This window comes from Rhinatrema bivittatum, chromosome 4 (assembly GCF_901001135.1).
Source record: "Rhinatrema bivittatum chromosome 4, aRhiBiv1.1, whole genome shotgun sequence".
Lineage (NCBI taxonomy): Eukaryota > Metazoa > Chordata > Amphibia > Gymnophiona > Rhinatrematidae > Rhinatrema > Rhinatrema bivittatum.
The window spans coordinates 344,911,729-344,937,214 of record NC_042618.1 but is presented as its reverse complement, the minus strand read 5'-3'; the positions used below and the strand labels follow the sequence as shown (position 1 = coordinate 344,937,214).

Here is a 25,486-nt window from a genome sequence, read left to right as displayed (position 1 = left end):
CACAGCGTAACAGGTCACAGAATGTTACAATAATAAATTAATGTGATTGGCTGAACTCTCAAAGTTGCTTTAGTTTGCCAGATAATGTATTCCAGGACATCAGGGATAGAAGTTTATGTCCTCCCCTCTCACGCCATCTCTTACTGCCAAACCCCCTCCCCCTCCTCCCCAAGTCCAAAGACAAGAAAACCAAATGGCTGTCTTTTACTGGCAGGGAATATTTTGCAATAGATTAAATAGAACCGCATTTGTTCTTATCTCAAAACATTATTATAATATATGTATGTATATTTATTCCTCTGTAACACTACAAATGATTCTCTGAGGAGATAAACTTTTTCTTGCTTATATATAGAAAAAATGGTATATTTTATTACATAAATTTGTCTGTGTAAAAAACCTGGACCTACAAAGCAGAAAATGAACATGTCCATGCTTGCCTTCAGCATGAAGTGCTAGAGAAAATAAAAACACCATACACCTGGATAGTGGATAATTTGCATAATCCCCCTCAAATCCCCTCTCCCAACCTCCAAATACACACTTAACGATGTTCCTGTGATCTGCGAATGATGATTTCTTGTCTTAGACAGTCAGGACCAGGTTTCCTCAGTCATGGCTTTTATTTTTTAATCTGCTCAGAATGATCCATGAATGAATACCGAATGTGAGAAGTTGTTTTGAAAGCAGAAACTTGTGTTTGAACTGCAAGGGCATATGTGAGAGTGTGCGCATGTGGGAGACACAGATCTAGAAACCGGCTCTGGAAGCTAAAGCCTTAGGGGTAAATTTTAAAAGGTATGTGCAGGTGTCCATGTGCACGCGCGGGTAGCGCGCGCACATGGACGCCCAATTTTATAACATGTGCGCGCCAGTGCGCACATGTTATAAAATCGGGGGTCGGCGCGCGCAAAGGGGTGCACATTAGTGCAACTTGCGCGCGCCGACGCCCACAGCCTTCCCTTGTTCCCTCCCAGGCCGCTCCAAATTCGGAGCGGCATGGAGGGAACTTCCCAACCCCCTAATCTAACCTTCCTACCTCTTCCCCTAATCTTCCTGCCCCCTAGCCCTATCCTAACCCTCCCCCGACCTTTATCTTACCTTTTGCGCACGCCAGCATCCTGCCGGCATGTGATCCCCCAGCACAGCAGCAAATGGTCACTGTGCCGGGAGCCTCTGACCCCTCCTCGCTCCTTTACTGAAGCTCCGGGACATAGGCCTGGCGTGCATAAGGCCTCCTACGTGCGTAACTCCACTGGATTTACATACGTAGGCCTTAGGGTTTTGGGCTGTGTCCTGGTCTACAGAGCTTAATAAAACCAGTCTACCTAGATTAGGAAATCCTGAAAACCAAAACAAAACAACTCACCACAATCTCTCGCATGTTCAGGTCATCTATAATCTTCCTCATAAGCTCAGGAGGAGTTGGGGAGCCTGTGATAACCCCTAAAAGATGTGAGAGGAGAGGAATAGAATAAGATTTCTATCAAAGTTGAGGTAATACTGTTATGGGAGTTTATGCAGCTGAAGAATCTGCATTTCACTCATTGAAATCCCTCTTGCCAGTTTCATACTGGTCTTCCTCAGTCCATAACTCTTCCTAGGACCCTAAAATATCTGCAGGAGGTTAGGTTGGTGATAGGAGAGATTATTCACTATTTAAATTAAATAAAGGAACCGACATTCTGAAGGCCTTATTCAAAAAGGACTTTGTCCCATTCTGTGCCTATGGAAAATAAGGGTCAATAAACCAGCTGTATGTGACACCTTTTTATTGGACTAACTCAACGCATCTTTCAACAGCTATGCGCCTATGGACAAAGATCTTTTAGTGAATGGAGACCCTTTGTTTCCAATCTTACTTTAAACAGCAATTTACACAGCACCAAATAAAGGATCTTAATGGTAGGTTCCTCTTCTCCTAGTTAAGGTGTTATCATGTACAAACACTCAATAAGGACAAGGACCCTTCAATAGAGGACCCTTCAAAAGAGCTGGACCCTCTTTTGAAAGACAAGGACCCTTCAAAAGAGCTGGTGTTCAGTTGCATGCCCACAGGAACATCGTATCATTGGCTGTCAAGACAATTATTGTGCTAGGCCTCGCTTAGGCCAGTCCTTCTCTGTTATTGGAAGTATCAGTTTAAAACCAGATTGTAACACCCCTTATCTCCTCACCAGCACCTTCTGGTCACAAGTTCCTCCGACATACCCCCCCAGCACCATGCTGCATCCAGTGACCCTAACTAGGAGGAGACTGCAGCTCCTGAGCTTTTAGGTATCTGAGAGTTCCTGTGGTGCTGGCACATGATTTGATCACTGCCTGAATATATAAAGAAGCTCATTGTACCTAGCCAGCCCCTCAACAACAGGTCTTCCTAGGATTCCTCTGCCAAGGTGTTATCGTCGCTCCAGTTCCTGACTCCTGTTCGAGTTTGCCTGTCTGTTCCTGCTTATGCTCCAGTCCTTGCCTGTTTCCTGCCTTGCTCCAAACCTGACTCCTCACCTGTCTTGGTTCCTGCTTGCCCTACATCTCCTTGCCTCCGACTGACTTCCTATTGATGACCCGGCCTGGTGCTTTGTCGTTGCTTCACTTGCTGCTTGCCCTGACCTCGGCTTGTCTCCTTGTTTCTGCATAAATTCTACCAGTCCTGACTTCTACCTGCCTCTTGTATCTGTCTGAACTCTGCCAGCCCTGACCCTTGCCTGCCTCTTGTCTTTCCTGGACTCTGCCTATCCTGACTGTAGCCTACTACACATAAGCTATCGTCTGTTGGGGCCTAGTCCATGCTTGCATGATCCAGGCTGTGCCAATCCAACAGTGGCCCAAGGGCTCACCTTTCTGCAGCAAGTCAGACACTGTGACTGGCTGCAAGGACAGGACCAATGAATTGGGGGCTGGCAGGGAAAACTAAAAAGGTTGAGGTACATTACTAAGTAATTACCACTCTGCCACCTATTAGCCAGACTTGGCCTTAGCCACTATGTGTATGCCGATGACATACAAATTTTAGTACCAATAAACGATTCAATTGAAAAAAAAACATATAAATTAATTGCCATGTACTTATCAATAATTAGCCAACTTTTAATACAGATGAAGCTCGTTTTAAATATAAATAAAACATAATTTATCCTACTAGATAGAAAACACAGACCAGAGACACTCCCACCATTAGTATTAAATGACAATGCCAAAATCATGCCTTCTGACAAGGTACGTGATCTTGGAATAATAATTGAATCTGATTTAAGTTTTAAAAAACATATATCAAAAAAAGTTAAGGAAGGGTATTTAAAATTAATGACATTAAGACGATTAAAACCGCATCTAAAACAAAATGATTTCAGAACAATAATTTATTTATTTATTTATAACTTTTATATACCAAGGTTCAATTAACAGAATTAATTATCACTTCAGTTTACATTACAACCAGCAAACGACAACAATGACATAGTCTTGTTTTACATTGAACAAGGTGGAGAAACCTGGATAAACATAACGGCATAAAACAGTGAAAGTGTTTTGAATTACATTGAACAGAGTGGAGATAAAACTTGTAAAAACAACATATGGGAGAAGGTGAAGTGAGAGCGTGGTGAGATGTAGTCGAAGGGTGAAAAAACCGGTATGGCGGGGTTGGTTAAAGGGGTGAGAAGGGGATGAAAATGGCGGCTTTGTTACAAATACTCAGGATACTTGAGGGAACGCTTAGGTCAGGACAGACAGGTGGGGCTGAGGAGGAAAAGAGTGGTTATGGGAAAGCTTGGCCAAACAGCAGTGTCTTAAGTCTCTTCTTGAAGGTGATTGGACATTGTTCAAGCCTTAGGTCAGGTGGGAGCAGGTTCCATTGCTTGGGGCCGGAAGCGGACAAAGCTCTTTTGCTTAAGGACGTTTTGATAGTAGATGCTTGAAGAGTACCTCTCTGGGCTAGTCTTAGAGGACGGGAGGAGGAGTGGAGTTGCAAAGGAATTGTGAGGTCCAGTGGAGTGATGTTGTGAATGGCCTTGTGAGTAACTGTTAATAGTTTATAAAGGATTCTGAACTTTATTGGGAGCCAATGTAACTTCTTTAAAATCGGGGTTATATGGTCCCTTTTATTGGATTTTGTGAGAATCCTTGCGGTTGCGTTCTGTAACAACTGGAGCGGCTTAAGTGAGATATCTGGCAGGCCGTGAAGAAGTGCATTGCAATAGTCAATTTTTGAGAAAATGATAGATTGTAAGACTGACCTGAAATCCTGCGGGCATAATGCGGGCATTATTCTTTGCAAGCACAGACTACTGCAACACCCTCTTCTTGGGCCTACCAGCAACAACAAGTAGGCCATTACAACTTTTACAAAACGTGGCTGCAAGAATACTAATGGGAAAAAAGAAAAATGAGCATATAACACCATCCCTGATGGCTCTACATTGGCTACCAATTGATTCGCGCATCCTTTTTAAAACGTTATGTTTAAAACGTTATGTACTCTACATAAAGTAATTTTTGGTGACCATAATGACTGGATGAAAGCCACGATACGATTACACACCCCACAAAGAAACCTCAGATCAGCAAATAAAGGCCTTTTGACGGTACCTTCTGTTAACACGGCTAGACTACTGTTAGTACAAGACAGAGCAATTTCACTAGCAGGCCCAAAGCATTGGAATGAAATGCCACCTGAACTAAAATTGCAATCAGGTTTTAGAGTTTTTAAAAGAAATCTGAAAACCTGGTTGTGTAAGAGAGCTTATAGCACAGCTGATTGATGTATTTTAATAATCTTATCTTCTTATGCTTTTATTTATATTTTATCTTTGATTTTAATTGTTTTATTGTGAAACTTGTTTTATTGCACTTTATGTATTCTTAAATTATTTTATATTCAAAGTTGTATTTATTTTCTTAAACAGTTATGAAAGTTTTTACTAAATGACGGTCTAGAAAACCTGGTAAATAAATAAATAAATAAATAAATAAATAAATAAATAAATAAATAGTTACATTTATAAATGCGGAATGTCTATTAGGATATTATAATGCTTATATTAAGCAAAGTTGATTGTTAACATAAGATCATAAGAATTTGCCATACTCCCTTGGAGCCAACATTTTCATCCTCAATCTGTTAATTTAATCGGGGCTTCTTCCATATTTACAGGTCGATCCAGTAAAGTTCAGTTGAAGATTTCTCGTCTGTAACGAGCTCGCTGCGCACAATTCGGACGCGTAAGGCAAACCAGCGATACAGTCTCCAATTTTGCGCATCCGTAGTGCTTCTTAAAACAGACGCGTAACCCTTCCCGCACCCGGCATGTAAATGAACGAATTAGCTGTATAATGAAGGAATTAGCTATTCCCCTCCGATACCGTAACGCGCTCAGGTTCTCTCATTAGTAACGCACTGTTTTGCCACGGCCGTAACGTGTTAGTTTACCGCCTCCCCCTAGTAGGAGTTAGGACTGTGAGTCTAGTAATAAATCCATCGACACCGCTTAAGATACTCAAAAACAATAAAACACAATTTAAAAAAAAAGCGATACAGAGATGATCGAGAAAATGTAATGATGTGGTACACATAAAACCTGTCAGAAGAAAAAATAAAAATTTTTAAATACCTGTCGGAGGGGCGCGTGGGTCCAGGCGGCCGGCGTGGGTCCAGGCGGCGGGAACCGGGTGGTCGCGTGTTAAATCTAGGCCGCGGGCGGGTGGGCGCCTGTTCTGGGCGGCGGCGGCAGCGGGGGGACACGCGTTAGTTCGAGACGGCCGGCGGGCGGTCGCGTGTTAAATCTAGGCTGGGTCCGCACAGGCGCGCATTCACTGCCGGTGGGGGCTGCCTCTCCCGGCAGCCCCCACCGGCAGTGAATGAATGAATGCGCGCCTGTGCGACCCCTGCGATTGGGCGCTCAAGGCGTGACGTCACGGCATGTGACTGCCTTGAGCGCCGAATCGCAGGGGTCGCACAGGCGCGCATTCATTCACTGCCGGTGGGGGCTGCCGGGAGAGGCAGCCCCCACCGGCAGTGAATGAATTCATTCATCCAGGCGGAGGAGCCGGCTGCTTTCGCCACCGGCTCCTCCGCCTGGATGAATGAATGCGCGCCTGTGCGACCCCTGCGATTCGGCGCTCAAGGCGTGACGTCACGGCATGTGACTGCCTTGAGCGCCGAATCGCAGGGGTCGCACAGGCGCGCATTCATTCACTGCCGGTGGGGGCTGCCGGGAGAGGCAGCCCCCACCGGCAGTGAATGAATTCATTCACTGCCGGGAGAGGCAGCCCCCACCGGCAGTGAATGCGCGCCTGTGCGGACCCGGCCTAGATTTAACACGCGACCACCCGCCGGCCGTCTCGAACTAACGCGTGTCCCCCCGCCGCCGCTGCCACCGCCCGGAACAGGCACCCACCCGCCCGCGGCCTAGATTTAACACGCGACCACCCGGCTCCCGCCGCCGCCGGCCGCCTGGACCCACGCAGCCGTCTGAAACTAACGCGCGTCCACCCCCCGCCGCCCGGAACAGGCGCCCACCCACCCGCGGCCTAGATTTAACACGCGACCACCGGCCCCCCGGATCCCGCCGGCCGCCTGGACCCACGCGGCCCTCCGACAGGTATTTAAAAATTTTGATTTTTACACTTCCTGGTACCTGTCATTTCAAATGTCATTTGAAATGACAGGTACCAGCGCACCCTGGTTACTGTATAGGCGCTGTATTAAGCGCCTATACAGTAAAATGGGTTACGCGGCCATAACCCTTCCCTACCGCTTTAAAGCCGCGGCATGCATTTGCATGCGATTAGAGGAGAGTATCGGGGAGTTAGTGAAGAGAACTGTGCGTGCGGGGAGGAAGGGTGCGCCTGACACTACCGCACTGTTTCTACCGCGGCCTTACTGGATCGACCTGTAAGTTACCATAGCATGTGGGTGATTTCATGGACAATCTAAATATCCAAAAATTAGAAGAAATGGCTGGGCAATCAAGGAGGGAGGGCGCAGATAAAAGTAACAGCATGGATGAAAAAATAGCGCAGGAAGTTGGGCCTGCTGAAGGCCTTACTGATGCATCACTGCGAGACATCACACATGCTGTCTCTGCAGCATTAACTGATCAACTGAGAAAAATCCAGTCGTCTGTAGATGATTTGAAGGATAAGGTTAAAGCCTACAATATGGCAATTATGGGCATCAATACCAAGCTTTCAGAGCAGGAGGAGTGTGTTGAGATGCTTAGCACACAGACAGATGCACTTCCAGAAAAGTATAAGCAACTAGAAGAAAAACTACATGATCTAGAGAACAGGAGTCACCGAAATAACCTTCCTATCGTGGGAGTTCCCAAAACGATTCAGGGGAAGAGCTCATCAAGTTTTGTGAGAAATGGCTGTGGCGTCTTTGCACATATCCAGCGCGGATTGAGCAATATTGGTGGAGAGGGCCCACAGGCCGGGGTCTAATGACCCAGATCATGATAGGCCGCGACAGGTAATCATGAAGTACCTTAATTATACAGACAAGGCAAAAATCCTAACAGCCTTTCGAGAAACTCAGGATGAATGTTTTTTCTCTTCTTTGGTCACTAAATTGTTTGGGAGGGATGGATATACTCTTGTAGTAGGAGGTGATTTTAATATCACCAATAATCCATTGATAGACTGCCAGCCATCTAAGACTCCTATGTTTCTATGTTACTTTTATTTCCTGATTTCTCAGCTAAGGTGCAGGCTGTGAGATAAGAATTTACATCCTATTGCTTGCAGCTGTTTCGCAAAAGGTGAAATTTTCGCTCCAATTCCCAAACCACCTACAACGTGGCAAAACAAAGCTGCTTGACACCGGTGACAAAGCAAAAGCCTTTGTTGACATGCTTCCGTAACTGTATCTTCTGATCGCAAAGACTAAGCTAGTGCGTTAAATTGCTTGTTTCATAAGCGGAAGATATAACTTATTGTTTATTCTCTGGTTGTATTGGATGACAGTTAAAGTCAGCACAGTATGCTTAACGTGTTGGGAGATACAGTTTTTTCTTAGTACTTCATGACAAGACAAGAAGTGCGTACAAAATATTGGCAAATTTCCCTGGTTTGATGTGACGTTCTTGTTAATAGTTTCTTTCAATAAATGTGCTGCGGTTAGACAGAGTGTCAGTACTGTTATTAGTATTGGCCATCTCTACATTTTTTACGACGAGTCTGACAGACAAGACAGTGAGCAAGGAACGTAATGCATCATAAGGAAGGTCATAGCAATGCGGCAGATCACGGAATTATTGGCTTCGTTTAACTACTGTGGAAGAAGTTGTCACTATCTACTTTCTTGATGGATTGTTATTGGTTCCAGGAGGTCTTGAGTTGGAAGCCGCAGCACTACTTGGCGGCGGGAGCAGAGTCTCTCTCGTCATCGGGAAAGGGTGCTGTGGGTTCATCTTCAGGACTGGGTGTTCTGAGTAAATTTGCTGGGAGGATGGGGAAAGATGGAATGGGGTTGGGGGAATGTATGTGTGCTGGTTAAAGAATGCAGTGTGATGTTTGCATTGATTGGAGATGGAAGCTGAAGAAAGTAAGAACTGCATCATCAGGTATGAAGGCAGCAGGGAAACCTGACTTGTTGGAATTACAATCAATCAAGGGGGGGGGGGAGACTTAGGCTGGGGAGTTCACCCTCCATATAGAGATTTTATGCTGCAAGTAATACATCAGTCTCATGAGTATGGTTAATTTGATTCTGGGTTCTCTCAACTTGAATGGTCTACATTCTCTGATAAATAGGAAAAAAATCTATTAAGTCAATGAGGTTTTCTCGCAAGAAACACATGTAGATAGTGCCAAGCATGTGAAGTTAAGAAGAGATTGGTTTAGTCAGTGTTTTTTCCTCATATACCACTAGTCAATGTGGGGTGGCAATTTTATTTCATAAGACTGTTCCTTTTGAGTTGGAAAAGCCAATCACTGACCCAAAGGGCCGGTATATCACATTGGTTGCAGTCCTTTTTGGGATTAAAATGGTTTTGGTTAATGTCTATGCTCCAAACATTTAGTCACATTGGGGTAGATTTTCAAAGGGTTACGTGCGTAACCCCGAAACCTGCCCCTGCGTATGCCGAGCCTATTTTGCATAGGCTCGGCGGCACGCGCAAGCCCCGGGACACGCATATGTCCCAGGGCTTTGAAAAAGGGGCGGAAAAGGGGCGGGGTCATGGGCATAGCGCCGATCCGGAGGTGGTCCGGGGGCAGGACGAGGCCTCCTGCACAGCGGCTGTGCTGGGGGTTGGCATGCCGGCAGGCGCAAGATACGCCTGACAGAGGCAGGCGTAAAAAGTTAAACAAGGTGGGGGGAGCGGAAGAAAAGTTCCCTCCAAGGCCGCTCCGATTTTGGAACGGCCTCGGAGGGAATAGGGAAAGCCATCGGGCCTCCCCTAGGGCCTGGCGTGCGCAAGGTGCACAAGTGTGCACCCCCTTGCGCACACCGACCCCGGATTTTATAAAATGCGTGCAGCAGTGCACGCATGTTATAAAATCGGGTGTACATTTGTGCGCGCCAGGTAGTGCGCACAAATGTACCCCGCGCGTGCTTCTCTTAATCTACTCCATTGTTTTTTCTCTTCTTTGGTCACTAAATTGTTTGGGAGGGATGGATATACTCTTGTAGTAGGAGGTGATTTTAATATCACCAATAATCCATTGATAGACTGCCAGCCATCTAAGACTCCCCGAAAAATTCAGGCAGACAGTGGCATCAATTTTTTGTGTCGAGAAGTGCAATTGATAGATAACTGGCATACAGTTCATTTTAAAGATAAGGAGTTTTCCTTCTATTCTCATGCCCAGAATGTATATACAAGGATTGATTACTTATTAATATCTGAGCGATGGTATGATAAGATGCAGTCATGCGACATGTTCGAAGTTCCTTTTTCAGATCATTCACTAATATTGTTAAAGATCTCACTTTCTGAAAATGGGGGTTACAGGACTCATTGGAGAACGTCTGCTTTACTCTATTGTGATAAAGAACTTGTGGAGTATTTGCGAATGCAATGGGCAGAATATAAAGCTCATAATGCTAATCTGAACTCAATGTAATTACTTTCGGGAATGCTGTGAAAGCAGTATTGAGAAGGCAAAATATTTCATAATAAGTGCAAAAGAAAAGAGAAAGATGTAGCAAACAATTAGAGCTTACTAAACACATCAAGTGTTTGAAATGATTACATGTGCAGAAATTATCTGGGGACCTTAAAACTCAACTGACAGAGTCCCGAAGAGAGCTAGTTGCAATCCTGGAGGTTAGAGCACAGCAAAATCTAGTTTATTACCAATATAAATTATTTCAATGGGGAAACAAATCTGGTAAACTGCTGGCCAACTTGTTAAGATCTTCACGCCTCAGAACATTTGTACCTATCCTATTGTATCAAAATGTAGAGTACAAAGGTACTAAACAAATTCTTGAGGTGTTTAAACAGTTTTTCCAAAAATTATAAGAGGGATTTGCCTATGGACAATCTGGAAAAGGTTTTTCAAGGGGAAGAGTTCCCACAACTTTCAGCAGATGATAAAATGAGGTTAGAAGAACCTATTCAGGATTTGTAGATCAAAGGGGTAATCTGAAAGTTGAAATTAGGAAAATCACCTGGACCAGATGGCTTTGGGCCAGAGTTCTATACAATTTTAGGGGAAAATATAGTACCTGCATTAAAAAATATGTTTGCCATGGCACAGGAGTCAGGAAATTTAGCAACAGTGGTGTTAATTCCAAAACCAGGCAAAAAACCTGAATTTCCAGAATTTTACAGATCCATTTTTTTGTTAAACCAAGACATCAACATTCTGGCTGCTGTGCTAGCCTAAAGGACAAACAGGATCATTCAAGCTATCGTATCTGAAGATCAAACTGGGTTCCTCACTGGTACATATTTGTCTAATAACTTTCTCAAGCCATTTATGGTTCTCTCTTCCCGCAATAAATTGAATAAGGATGGCCTTTTGGTAAGCTTAGATGCAGAAAAGGCTTTTAACCAGGTGGAATGGCCTTATATGTGGTGGGTGTTAAGATGTTTTAATTTTGGGGAGAAACACGTAACCCCTGTTACACGCAGAAATGCTGGGCCTCTTTGAAGGGGCTGGCATGGGGGCGTGTTCTGGGTGGGGAGGGGCGGATCAGGGGGGGCAGGCCAGGACAGCACCATTCATTGCTGTCCTGGAGCCTCACACGCTGGCCACCTGCCAGCGTGCACAACTTACTTCAGGTTGTGCCCTGAAGTAAGTATTGAAACAACAAAAAAAAAGGAATAGGTAGGATTTAGGGGTTGAGTAAGAGAGGGGAAGGGGAAGGAAGGTTAGGGTAGGGGGTAGGGAAGTTGCCTCCCAGTCCGCTCCTTAATTGGAGCAGACTGGGAGGGAACTGGGGAAGGCCGGGATGCGTCGCGCATGTTATAAAATCGCCACGTCTGTGTGTGCACCGGGAAGCACGTGCACATGAATGTGCATGCGTTTCTTTTAAAATCTACCCCTAAGGCTTTTGTCCAATTCCATGTCTACAGGAAAAAACTTCCATACGCATGGGTTATGCCCACTGACCAGCAGATGGAGACATCGAGAACAGACTTGCTATATTAGACAGGGATAACAAATGTGGAGAGATCTCGATGTTACAGTTTTAGTGTCAGATAACCTTGGAAAAACTGAACCACTGACTAGATGTATAAATTGTGAACATGTTTTCAGGGGTCAGTTATGCCCTTTGGACTTTCTGAAAAACGATACCACTGAATTATATACATACTAGCCGTTAAGCCCGTAACAACGGGCTACATTAAAAAAAAATTTTCGGTCCATTTCCTTGCCCCTCCCCCTCATTCTCCTCCCTCCCACCTCATTCTCCCCTCACCCTCTATTCTCCCTCCCACCTCCCCCCTCTAGTCTCCCTCCCCCCCTCAGTCACTCCCTCCTCCCTCAGTCACTCCCTCTCCTCTCCCCCTCCTCCCCTTCCCTCAGTTACTCCCTCCTCCCCTCAGTCACTTCCCCTCCGGATGGCACAAACAGAAGATTTCCGGGGGAGGTCCCTCCCTCCCTTGCGCGCGCCGCTACCGCTGCCACCGCCGCTACTGCTCCTTGCCACCGCCACTGCTCTTCGCCGCCGCTGCTCCTCCCAGCGCCATTTTTGTACGGGCAAGCTCTGACAGACGTGCTCGCCCGCGCATGCGCGGTAGAGCTACTCTCTACTGTGCATTTGCGGCACGTTGGTCAAGCTTCATTTATCTAGTAGATTAATGGTGAGTCTGTGAGGCCCTCAGGAAGCCTGCATTATTGAGATACCTATAGATCAAATTCCGGTGACCTTTTACAGCCAAAATCGCATGTGGCTGGGCATTTTAGAACGCATTTTAGAACGGGCCCAGCCATGCGCTTAACCCTCATTACATGCAGAAGGGCCAGGCCCTTTAGAAAGAGGAGGGCTGGGTGGCATGGTCTGGGTGGGGAGGGGCTTGGACGGAGGCTGGCTGAGACAGTGGCCATTAGCCGTTGTTCTGGGGAAGCATGCACTGGCAGCTGACCAGCGCACAGAAAGTACTTCTGCTCCAGAGCAGCAGTAAGTACTAAAATTTAAAAATTTCAGGTAGATAGATAGGGGCTAGGGGTCGGGGTGGAGAGGGGAAAGGGAAGGAAGATTAAGCAGGGGATTAGGGAACTGGAAAAAAGGCTGATCGCGTTGCCGCACATAATTTGAAAATTACCCCCCCAAACGCGCGCGAGTTACGATCCCCCCACACATGTGCATGCGGATGTTAAAATCTGGTGTGCATGTGCACTCCAGCGTGCGCATGTTATAAAATTGGTACATCCATGTGCGCACGTCGGGAACTGCATGCATGGAAGAGTGTGTGTGGTTTTGAAAATTGACCCCTTAGTGATCCCTTCTTCACATGAGCAACATCTTGACCAGGGGGCTTCCAGGATCCCTTCTGGGCCATGTGGTTTAGGTGGACTTTCCATCCTGCCCTTCCCTTCCATGCCTTCGATTTCACATCTCCTTTTTTTCTGCTGTCTGGCTCTTCAGTCTCCTTTATTTCCTGCTGCAGCAGGAAAATAATCGACTGACTCCAGGTGAGGCAGTCGATTATTTTTGGCCTTCCTGGCCATGGCAGTACGGTTTGCAGAATGGAGTGAGGTCCTGGGGGAGCCATGTCAGCAGCTGCAGAGCACAGGAAAAAGCCCACACTCTGTGCAAGATGCAGCCTACAGAATGTGCAGGCAGGAACAGCGGCTAAGCTCTGCCATACCTGCCTGCAGGAAAGGCGAGAGCTCCATGGCAGTGAAGGGGATCTTTGTTGGCTTCCAATGTATATAAGTATATAAGATTTGGTATACTGTGTCAGACCAAAGGTCCATCAAGCCCAGTATCCTGTTTCCAACAGTGTCCAGACCAGGTCACAAGTACCTGGCAGGATCCCAAGGGGTATATAGATTCCATGTTGCTTATCCTAGAGATAAGAAGGGAATTTCTGCAACTCCACCTTAATAATGGTTTATGGACTTTTCCTCCAAGAACTTGTCCAAACCTTTTTTAAACACAGTTACACTAATAGCTTTCACCATATCCTCTGGCAATGAATTCCAGAGCTTAATTATGTATTGAGCAAAAAAATATTTTCTCTTATTAGTTTTAAATGTATCACCTGGTAACCTCATTGTGTGTCCCCTAGTCTTTGTACTCTTTGAAAGAGTAAACAACCAATTAATGTTTACTCATTCCATTCCTCTCATTATTTTATAGATCTCTATCGTATCTCCTCAGTCGACTCTTCTCCAAGCTGAAGAATCCTAACCTCTTTAGCTCCTCATAGGAATCAGGAGTTGCTCGTTGGGCCCGCATCGGTAAGATCCTGAGTTGTGGATTTGGGACCGACAGCCATTTTGTCTCCACATGAAATTTGAAGGAGAATCAGATCCTCCTCTCCTGCTGACAGAAGGGCATGAGTCAGGGGGTTCCATGATAGATTCCCATTTAACTAACATTACCTGTTAGGGTAATGGTTCCCTTCCCCTCTCCTGCTGATGCCTCTTACTCCTTTGCCAGGGTAAATGAGTTTTTTAAAATATATGCAAGGGGCTTTCAGTATGGGACAGTCCCAGGATCTGCTCCAGGTTTTCCAATGCCTTCTGCTTCAGGTAGGAAATGCCCTAAGGCAATGGATGTCAGGGTGGTGGAAGATGATATTGTTTCTGAGTCTGAGAATTCCCTTGATTTCAAAAGGGTCCTGGATGTCTCTAGTGAGGGGGACTTGGAAGAGGTTGATTTCTCCCCTGAAGGGGAAGATGGTTCCTCTGTAGTTTGTGTGTTCCATAAAGAGGGACTGGCATCCTTGATTTCCCAGTCCTTAAGTACAATGAACATAGTGGAAGGCAAGGAGGAGAAATCTCTGGCATCTACAGAAGATCCAATTATGATTAATATTTGAAACCTTTCCAAGTCTTTCCCTCTACATAACGTGGTGAAGGATTTGATTAACTTGGAATGCATGTCTCCAGAGATAAATTTTAGGAGAGGACGAGTGCTAACTAAATTGTATCTATTGGTTCCTCAGGACAGAGATAAGATGAGGTTTCCTCAAGACAGACAAGCATGTTGTTCTGTGACTAAACATACTACCATTCCAGCTGAAGGTGGTGCAGCATATGAGGATCCTGAAGACAGAAGAATTGAGTGTTTTAAAACAGGTCTATAAGGATGTTAGCATGGTTCTTCAAGTAGCGGCTTGCACCTACATTGTGGCTAGATCAGGCTTGCATTTAGCACAGTGGGAACAAGAGGAACTGACAGATTATTTCCTTCAGTTGGAACCAGGTGCAATGTATCCAGTGAATGATTCCTTTGACCTGGTACAGACAGCAGTTTGAGGTATGGCATCCATTAATGCTGCATGGTGTATTCTTTGTTTGCACAATTGTTCAACAGATTCTATTTCTAAATGTAATTTGACTAAGCTGCCCTTAAGGGGCAGCTGTTTGGGGAAGATCTTGAAAAGCTGGATCGGTCTGGAGGTATTTCAAGGTTCACAGGCTGCTGGAGGATAGGCCTATAAAAGTTCTTCTTGCTCTCTTCCAGTCCAGAATAAGTTTTGAGATTCGAGGAGGAATAGGCACAAATGATCTTTGATATCGTTTAGTTGATATCAGTCCTTGCAGTCTTCCAAGAGAGGAGGCAAGGATGGAGTTGCTGTGCATGGTCTGCTAGAGCCTTCCAATGATGCTCCTCGGCGTCCTGGGTGAATGCTGCAGGTCTCAGGATGAACCAGCGACTGGCAAACATTACAGTCTATCTGCCAGTACCAGAGTTGGTCAAGGAGAATTTGCAGTGGTGGCTGCAGTTCAATCTCCTGGTCATAAGAGTGGATCTAGTCCCCCCAGTCTGGGTGACGGTAATGAAAAAATGCTGGTTTATCCAGATGGGGAGCTCAATATCTAGGTCAGATGGTTCAGGGTGTTGGTTACTGACGAAGTTGAAATAGTCCATCAGTCATCTAGGAGACCAGGGGCCATTTGTCTGGCTCTGATTCATTTCACCTCAAGGTTGAAGGGTTAGGTGGTCAAATATTTGTCCAACAGTGCCATGGTGGTGGTAATTGTAAACCATCAAGGAGGTACCATGAATAATCAGGTGGCAGAGGAAGCAGAACTATTTCTTCACTGGGAAGAGCAGAATCTGAAGGTGATCTCAATATTTCACATTGCAGGAAAATAAAGACTGCCTCAGTCATCACCTAGTGGATCCAGAGAAACAGGAGGCCTTTTACAGATAAAGGGCAGATGGGGCCTTCCGTTTATGGATCTGATGGCAATCGCCAAAAATACTAAAGTGGGCAGATTTTCAGTTGCAGAAGAAAGGGTTGTTCGGCCGGTCTGAATGCTCTGATTCAGCCTTGGCCAGCCAGACAGGTTCTCTACATCTTTCTTCCAGGGCACTGATTAGAAGGGCGCTTCAGCGGATCTTGAGCTATCAAGGGCTACTGGTTCTAGTGGCTCCAGACTAGCCAAGGTGTCCTTGGTATATGGATCTCATGTGGCTCCTGTACAACCTTCTGTACAGGTTTCCCCCATACAAGGGACTTTTGTCTCAGGGTCCACTACTTCTTCAAGATCCAGATCTGTTTTGTCTTATGGCTTGGCCCTTTAGAGTACACATTTAGAAAAGAAGGGTTATTCTCTGCTTGTTAACCTACATGCATGTTTGGAAAGTCTTTAAGTAGTGGTGAGTTGGTAGGCACTTGTCTCCTAAGGTAGCGTGGATTACAAGGTGTTGGTGTGGATTACAAACTGGTTGATGGATAGAAGACAACGGGTGATGGTAAATGGAACCTACTCTGAAGGGAGAATGATGTTAAGTGGAGTACCACAAGGATCGGTGTTGGGACCGGTTCTGTTCAACATCTTCGTGAGCGACATTGCGGAAGGGTTAGAAGGTAAAGTTTGTCTATTTGCGGATGATACTAAGATCTACAACAGAATGGACACGCCGGAAGGAATACAGAGAATGAGACGGGATTTAAGGAAGCTGGAAGAGTGGTCAAACATATGGTAACTGGGATTCAATGCCAAGAAATGCAGAGTCATGCATCTGGGGCATGGTAATCCAAAAGAACTATATGTGTTGGGGGATGAAGGGCTGATGTGCACGGAGCAGGAGAGAGACCTTGGGGTGATAGTGTCTAACGACCTGAAGTCGACGAAGCAGTGTGACACGGCGATAGCCAAAGCCAGAAGAATGCTGGGCTGCATAGAGAGAGGAATATCTAGTAAGAAAAGGGAAGTGATAATCCCCTTGTACAGGTTCTTGGTGAGGTCTCACCTGGAGTACTGTGTTCAGTTCTGGAGATTGTATCGCAAAAGAGACAGAGACAGGATGGAGGCGGTTCAGAGAAGGGCAACCAAAATGGTGGGTGGTCTCCATCGAATGACTTATGAGGAGAAGTTGAAGAACATGAATATGTATACCCTGGAGAAGAGGAGGAGCAGGGGGATATGATACAGACCTTCAGATACTTGAAAGGTTTTAATGATCCATGGTCGCCAACAAATCTTTTTCATTGGAAACAATTTAGTAGAACTGGGGTCACGATTTGAAACTCCAGGGAGGAAGTCTTAGAACCAATGTCAGGAAATATTTCTTCACTGAGAGGGTGGTGGATGCCTGGAATGCCCTTCCAGAGGAAGTGGTGAAGACTAAAACTGTGAAGGATTAGTCAAAGGGGCATGGGATAAACACCATGGATCCCTAAAAGGCTAGAGGATGGGAATTAATAAAAAGCTAAACCGGCACGGAGCGGCAGTTACTACCCTTAAGAGAAACATGGGAGTAACCTAAACGGAGCAGCAGTTACTACCTTGGGAAGCTTGCTGGGCAGACTAGATGGATCACTTTGGTCTTTTTCTGCAGTCATTACTATGTTACTATTTTAGACTTTCTGCAGGAGGGTCTGGCAAAGAGCTTAGCACTTAATTCCTTGAAGGCTCAGGTGGCTGCTATTGCTTGCTAAAGAGGCTGGAGTCACGGGGAAATCCTTGTCCTCTCGTCTGGATGTGTCATATTTTCTTAGGGGGTTTAAATATATAAGGCCCCCAGTGTGGCTTCCTTTTCCATCCTGGGATCTCAATTTAGTCTTGACCTTCCTGTTAGGGGTGCTGTTTGAGCCCTTCAGGGACATCGCTATTAGATTGCTTAGCTTGAAAACAGTGTTTCTTGTGGCTATTTGTTCTGCCAGGTGAATATTGGAGTTGCATATGCTTTCTTAAGGGAAACCTTTCGGGAGATCTCTAAGGAGTTCTTTTTCTAGGCATCTGGAAAGCACTAACTACAGTTGTAGTTAGTGCTGGATGTGAAGCAGGTGTTGTTGAGGTAACTTAAGATCACTAATGCACTCTCCGGAAGGGTGAAGTGGCTAAAAATGCTTCCATTACATGTTGTATTAAAGAGATCTAAGAGGGTCTAATATCAAATCTATGTTCACGGGAACAGATAGACTACTCACATATTTTTTGAATTGTTACTCGAATTGAATTTCAAAGCATTGTGGCTTCAAGAAAAGATACACTGCAAATGACGATCAGACCGGACGGCTGTATAGACAACATACTGCCGTTGTCAGGCTTGCTGATGCGGTTTCATCATATCAGAGAAGTTCTTTTGAAATTTACATAGTGTCACAGCATTGAAAGTTAAATACGGTGTTCTTTTGTTGTTTTTGTGTTTATTGCTGATAGGACTGTTTGTTTGGGTTCTTTATTTTTTCGTATTAAAGAGATCATTCAGAGGTGGCTTATGTGAGTGAAGGTAAGCCTTTAGTCTGTTGCGTTAGGGCGTATACCACTAGAGCTCAGGCAGCTTCCTGGGTGGAGCTCAGGTCTGTCTCTCTGTTGGATATTTGGTCTTCTTTGCATACTTTTTCCAAGCATTATTGTTTGGATGTGGGAGTTTGTCAATACGTCTCCTTTGCCACTGAAGTGCTAAGAGCAGATTTGGCAGGGACCTGCCCAATTCAGAAGTAGCTTGGGTGCATCCCATATGTCTGAACTGATCTGACTGGATGATAAGGAAGGTAAAATGAGTTCTTACTTAATAATTTATTTTCCTTTCTAGTCAAACCAGTCAACAACCCTCCCCTGTCTGTCAAACCTTTGTTTGTGTTGGATTGGTCTGACTGGATGCAAGAAAAGGAAAATATCAGATAAGAACTAATTTCACCTTTGCAAACAACCTTTTCTAGTGACTAGAGACACACCAGCTGAGGATTAAATCATCCTTTAATCTGTGCAAAATAATAACAATATATTTATCATGTATTGCAGGAGTGTGAGAAAATAAAAACAGTCTTCCAGTGTTAATAATACCATGAAAACTAATTAGCAAGGTAAAAAGTTTCCAGCATTGTTCAGGAATTCTCCAGTTAAATAGGGAGTGGCTATGTCTTTACTGCAGAAGTGCCACATTTATAAATAATAATAATTCATATTCACATAACTTCCAGATGAAGCAGATATACTGAAACTGTGGAAGTTAAAGTGAACTGACTTAGGTCACACAGAAACTGAAGGATAAAGCATGCCCAGTCCTTCTCACTCCCATCAAGTGCCTTCATCCATGGCATGACTGCAACCAGTCAGTACCCAGCGGACACCCTCTCCTTTCTTTTGTAAATCAAAGTAATGACATCACTCATAGGCTAAGCATCAACAACACATGCTTCGGCAGGGTCTCTCACAATACATTTTTTTGATGGACACATTGACATTGTTAGCTAACTTATTTCTCAGCAATGGTTACAGAAAGAATCCATTTGCGGATGCATCTGAGAACTGCTGCCCAAGAATCCTCTTTCCCATCCCAGACACAGAGCTCTCAGAAGGAATCTATCTTACCTGCTCGGAGAGAAGAGAGGTCATAGCTAGAGAAAGTGGGTTGCTCAAGCATGTCAATGTACATAGTCGGAGTTCCATGCAAAAAGGTGCATCTGTGGTGGAGAAGAAGCAACAAAAAATCAGCACCGGTCATTTTTGCATGATAGAAAAACAGCAGCTTCCAAGCGCCGGTGCACTTGAGACAAGGGGACAGAGAACATGAGAGACCTCCAAAGCTGACACAGCAGCACCAGCAAAACTAAAACATGACGTTACCAAGTCAGTTGGTAGCTCAGAGAGGATAGAATCAGCAGCACTCTCTTTCCTTCCTTGTTCTGATTTTGATTTCATTCTATGGGGAATTGTTAATTAACAGTGAGAGTTTCTAAAAGCTTCCACCACATTTATTGTTACAAATCTGAGAACTGGTCCTCAATGGAATCTCATGCAAGCATAGAACAGATACATCCAAAAGGTGACTGGACCATGGTCAACAAGGCAGACGGTATGATAATAATAAAAAAAGGTATATAAATTCTTTTTATTCCAAGACTGTACACATCCACCAACCATTTTGGCTCCTGCAGACAGTAATTACATCTCTAAGTTACAGTATTTTGAGATCAAAGCATGTTACAATGCTGCAGATCCAAGATGATGTCAGCAGTGCTGACAGCGTGAGTTCTCCTTGTTTTATCAAATTACCTTTGAAGAATGCCACATGCAGGGTGCAAATGGAGGGCTAAGGAGAGGATATTACCTGCTGCACGTTTTAGGCCCACTGGACTCTCAAGTTGTCCATGGGGAAATGTCAGGTGTGCGGCTCTTGGAAGTGGAGGCTGGAACAGATGTGCTTGCTTCACCTCCGGGCCTTTCCATTTCTCTATTCCCGACTGTGAGGACTCCACCAGCCAATCAAACTGCTTCGAGGGACCCGGATGTGTTGGTAGGGGGGGGTGGGGGGATGCAAGCAGAAGATGCTGCTATCCTGCGATCCCAAGCAGGGCCAATATTTATTGGGAATAACGGAGCAGAAGCCGGAGAAGACCTTGAATTTAGGGCCGCTGGCTCGCCAACACTGGGGTTTTTTCAGCATGGGGCTGAGGAGGTTTCCACCCCAGCTGCTGAGCCCTACAATTCAATTACACTATCGTTTCTGGTAAGACATAAACAATTCACTTTGGAAACTATATGGGAAGGCAATAGAAAATCTTGGAATTACATTTTCCTTACGATTAAACCCCTTAATATCGAAGGTAAATACTAGAGATGTGAATCGGAACCGGAATCGGTTCGGTTCCAGTTCCGATTCAAATCGTGTATTTTTTTTCATCCGGCCCGATCGGTTGTTTTTGTTTTTTTTTTATCGGCTGCGCCTGATCCGATAAACAAAAAACCCACCCCGACCCTTTAAAACTGCTTCCTTAGCCTCCACCACCCTCCCGAACCCCCCCAAAAACATTTTAAAATTACCTGGTGGTCCAGCGGGGATCCCGGGAGCGTTCTCTCGCACTCGGGCTGTCGACCGATAAACAAAAAACCCACCCCGACCCTTTAAAACCGCTCCCTTAGCCTCCACCACCCTCCCGACCCCCTCAAAAACATTTTAAAATTACCGCTCTCGGGCCGTCGGCTGCCATTAATAAAAATGGTGCCGATGGCCCTTTGCCCTTACCATGTGACAGGGTAACCGTGCCATTGGCCGGCCCCTGTCACATGGTAGGAGCACTGGAAAGCCGGCGCCATCTTTAAAAATGGCACGGGCCATCCAGTGGACAGCCAGTGCCATCTTTAAAAATGATGGTTTTAAAGGGTTGGGGTGGGTTTTTAGGTTGTGTCCTAACTCCCGTTAGTGTGCACTAACCCGATTAACGATTTTTTCATGATAAATCGGTGGAATTTCTATTGTATCACACTCTTTAACGATTAATGACGATTAAAAAATATCGGACGATATTTTAAATCGTCAAAAAACGATTCACATCCCTAGTAAATACACATGAGGAAAAGATATCAGAACTGGAAGCTGCCAATGCTTTTTTCTTACAAAAGAGTAAAGAAATTAAAGTGGAAATGCAAGCAAGTTAGAACAACTCAGGAACTTTTAATTAAAGAGAATCAACTTTTACAAAATAAACTGGGAAATATGTCTTGAGGGAAAAATTTACACTTTATAAATTTTCCCAAGTTAGCCCATGTACCAGCTAAAGACATATTCAAGAAATATCTTATGGATGTACTTAAAGTTTCTGAGCCAGCAATACCTCCCATGGCTAAATCCTTTTATTAACCCTCTTTTAAAAGGGGAAATGAAGTTCAAGTGATTTAGCAAGAACTGGAACCTTTGATACCATCAAATACTGACATTTGGCTGGAAACTTTGGATAGTGTCTGGCAGATCCTGAACGCGTTTGGGTATTAAGGCTATATTTTAAACACTGCCTTGAATCTTTTCTTCAGCTTAATGTCTGCATCTACCCAGACGTTTCCAGAATAAATCAGAAGAAAAGGAAACAATTTATGTTAATGAGGCCTAGGATCCTACAAGTTGGGGCCTATTTTTTTACTAAAATTCCCATGAATAATAAAATATCAGGGTAATCTGTATGTTTTCTATGTACCATCTCAATTGTCTTCATTTCTTTGTGATAACGTGGTTCAGCAAGCAGATGGTGTTGAATCCCCTCTCTCTGAACCCCCCTACTGTTGGGGAGTGTCCTCCTTAATTATAATTCCACTGTTAACACTGCTATTTCTTCTTATTCTCTTTCAGATTATTTCTTGGAATTGTGTAAAGGATCTCTCTTATTGTGGACTTTTTGGATTTAAGAGATGTTTATTACCTTTTGTAATGCTTTTGACTTTAATGTTTCAATTCACTTTTATTTCCCCATGCAAGATTTTTTTTCTCTTACTTGTAGTTCAATTAAATAGCATAAATAAAAAATGGAAAAAAAAAAAGATACAGTATTTGAAGCAGTTACTGTGTCTTCCCTTTAAGGAATGCTAGGTGAGATTTCAACATCATTGTTAGAACATAACATAAGAACACAAGATTTGCCATACTGAGTCAGACCAAGGGTCCATCAAGCCCAGTATCCTGTGTCTAACAGTGGTCAACCAAGTCTCAAGTACCTGGCAAGTGTTATGGTTTCGAGCAGGGGCAGATTGTGGGAAAGTAGTGGCCTGGGGGATTTTTCTCCAACTGGCCCATGGGTACCCAATTACATATACAATATAATTAATTTACATATATATACACCAGTGGTGGATTGCAGGAAAATATAGGCCTGGGGGATTTTTTCAAAACCAGCCCTTTCCCTGCAGCACATATGTCAACAGCTCCCAAAAGCACGCCATGTTAATTCTGGAACCTGATGGAATTGAGCTAAAATATCTCCAAAATAAACATCTTCAGGCCGATACAGTACAGTGCGCTCCGGCGGAGCACACTGTTAACCCACGTTTGGATGCTCATTTGACGCGCTAGCTTTACCCCTTATTCAGTAAGGGGTAATAGCACGTCGAAAACACACGTCCAACCCCCCCCCCGGAAACTAAGCCAAGCCGCACATTTTACTTTCAGAAATTAGCGCCTACCCAAAGGTAGGCGTTAAATGTCAGCAGGCACCGGGGAAGTGCACAGAAAAGCAGTAAAAACTGCTTATCTGTACACCCTCCGACTTAATATCATGGCGATATTAAGTCGGAGGTCCCAAAAGTTAAAAATAATAAAAAATTAAAAAAAAAAAAAAATAAATTTAAAATTGGCCCACGGCTTGAAAACCGGACGCTCAATTTTGCTGGTGTCCGGTTTCCGAACCCGTGGCTGTCAGCGGGTTTGAGAACCGACGCCGGCAAAATTGAGCATCGGCTATCAAACTCGCTGACAGCCGCCGCTCCTGTCAAAAAAGAGGCGCTAGGGACGCGCTAGTGTCCCTAGCGCCTCTTTTTACCACGGGCCCTCATTTGCATGCAGGCTGATACTAAATTGCACGCACAGGAGAGTGGCCGCTCTCCCACGACTTTTAGTGTATCGGCCCGCTTGTGAGGTCAAAATATTACTTACAACATGTATATTATACTTGTATGGAGTGCTGAAAAACCCTGCAAAAAAGTAAAAAAAGACACTTGGAATTGGTATTAGGTCTATTGCAATGTGCATTGGGTATGAGCTTTGCCCTCAGAAAGCCACAAGTAAACTGGATTACAATTTCAATACAGTAAATCTCCATATCAAAACTGCAATAACTGCCAGTACGCAAACACTAACAACCCTACTTATGAAAAGGCAACACTGTGACCATTACACCAGACCCTAAAAAGCCAATACACCTACTGTTAGGAAAACAGAAAAAGCCAAACTGCTACAGATCCCTACACATAACCTCCACACTAACAGAATATGTCAACTCAGTCACAAATGCAAAATACAAACAGACCCTCAGAAAAATGCAGAATAAAGTAACCATAAAGTATTATTACAAACATTCAGACAAAAACTGAACTGTTAACCGCAACAGGCCAGACTATTATGCAGTGCAACAACAGAAAACCAGAAATAGTACAATACCTGAAAAAACATCAAAATCAGAAAATATAAAGGATCAATAAAAGCAAAACCATACTAATAAAAAGAATATTTCAAAACAGCTGACAAATAGAACAACATCTAATAATTGAAAACTCATACATTTTCCAGATCAATAAAATATTTCAAACACTATGCAATACTTAAAAAGGATTTAAAAAAATCCCTGGTTGTTCATACCTGGAATCTTTTGATTTCCAGATGCCCTGAGATTGTTGTGGATTAGCAGGGGAGAGGTGAGAGGTTGTTCTTCCCAATCTCTCTCTCTCATATAAACACACATGCTCAATCATAGAACATGCTCTCACACACAAAGACACAAACATGCTCTCACACACAGCAACACACACACATAATCTCACAGATATACACACACACACAGACATGATCTCACAGATGCACACAGACATGCTCTCAGACATGTAGTCATACACAGTCATGCATGCTCTCACACACACACAAACACATGCACAAGCACATGCTCTCACAGACAGATATGCTCTTTCACCCACACATGCCCTCACAGAGACATACATACACACACATGCTCTCACTCATTCACTTCCTCCCCCCTCCCCAGTAGAAGTACAGCAGCAGCCTCCTCTTTCAGCTTCCATGGCAGAGGACCTCTTCATTTTTCTTTGAGCCAATGCTGCCTCATCCTGCAACAGCCAGCGCTCTTCTTTTTCCTGCATGGCCTCTTCTTCTTCCTGCCCACGCGGATCCACCACTTCCTCTTCCGGGCCGTGCGGACAGGAAGAAGGAGAAGTTATGCTATTGCCCTCTGGTGGCGCACCGGCCCTGCACGCAGGTCCTCTTCAGCAGCCCCGAAGATCTCTCTTCACGCTGTGGCAGGATGGGCTCTGCCACGACCTTACAGTCCTTTCTCCCGGCCCCGGAATGACTTTCTTCTGGCCGCAGCAGGATGGGCTCTGCCGCGACCTTACAGTCCTTTCTCTCGGCCCTAGAATGGCTTTCTTCTGGCCGCAGCAGGATGGGATCTGCTGCGGCCTTGCTGGCCATTCTCCCGGCTCTGCAAGTTTCTCTTTGGGCCACAGAAGCCCTACTTCCTTTTAGCTGGAAAACTTTATAATACCAAAAAAAAAAAAATCACGTGACAGGAGTGACCGACCCACTGGGGGAAGCCCGATCTCCCGATAGGGCAATCCACCCCTGGTTTCGAGGTGTTTGAGTGGATTCTTGGGTACTGTGGGAGATGACTACGCCCACGGGGAGGAGCCCCGTGGGGAGCCACAGTACTGGGCTAGACTCAGGATGCACAAACACAGAGTTTTGTCTTTTATTGTACAGCTGATGTGTACCACCAGAGGTGGCAGTAGTGAGGTGATCCAGAGGTAGCAGTCCAGGGACCCTCAGCAGAGGGAACCGATCTCACCAAGATGGTATAGGGAGATCCAGGTGTAGGTTTCCCAGCACAACAGAGCTGTAGATGAGACAGACTGAGAATTAGATTATTCATTAGATGGTAGCTGTAAGGTTGACGATTCCACCAGG

At 44.7% G+C, this 25,486-nt stretch overlaps 1 protein-coding gene across 4 annotated transcripts in view; it reads right to left on the bottom strand.

Moving 5' to 3' along the window:
* The window catches only part of LOC115090928 (acyl-CoA synthetase family member 2, mitochondrial-like), a 140,933-nt gene that overhangs the window by 50,361 nt on the left and 65,086 nt on the right, over positions 1-25,486 (bottom strand). For all 4 annotated transcript variants that reach the window (XM_029600619.1, XM_029600615.1, XM_029600617.1 and 1 more), the window contains exons 9-10: positions 19,402-19,493; positions 1,370-1,446 (exon numbers count right to left, since the gene is read on the bottom strand). In XM_029600619.1, the coding sequence (XP_029456479.1) occupies positions 1,370-1,446; positions 19,402-19,493 (169 nt within the window). The remainder of the gene's footprint in view (positions 1-1,369; positions 1,447-19,401; positions 19,494-25,486) is intronic.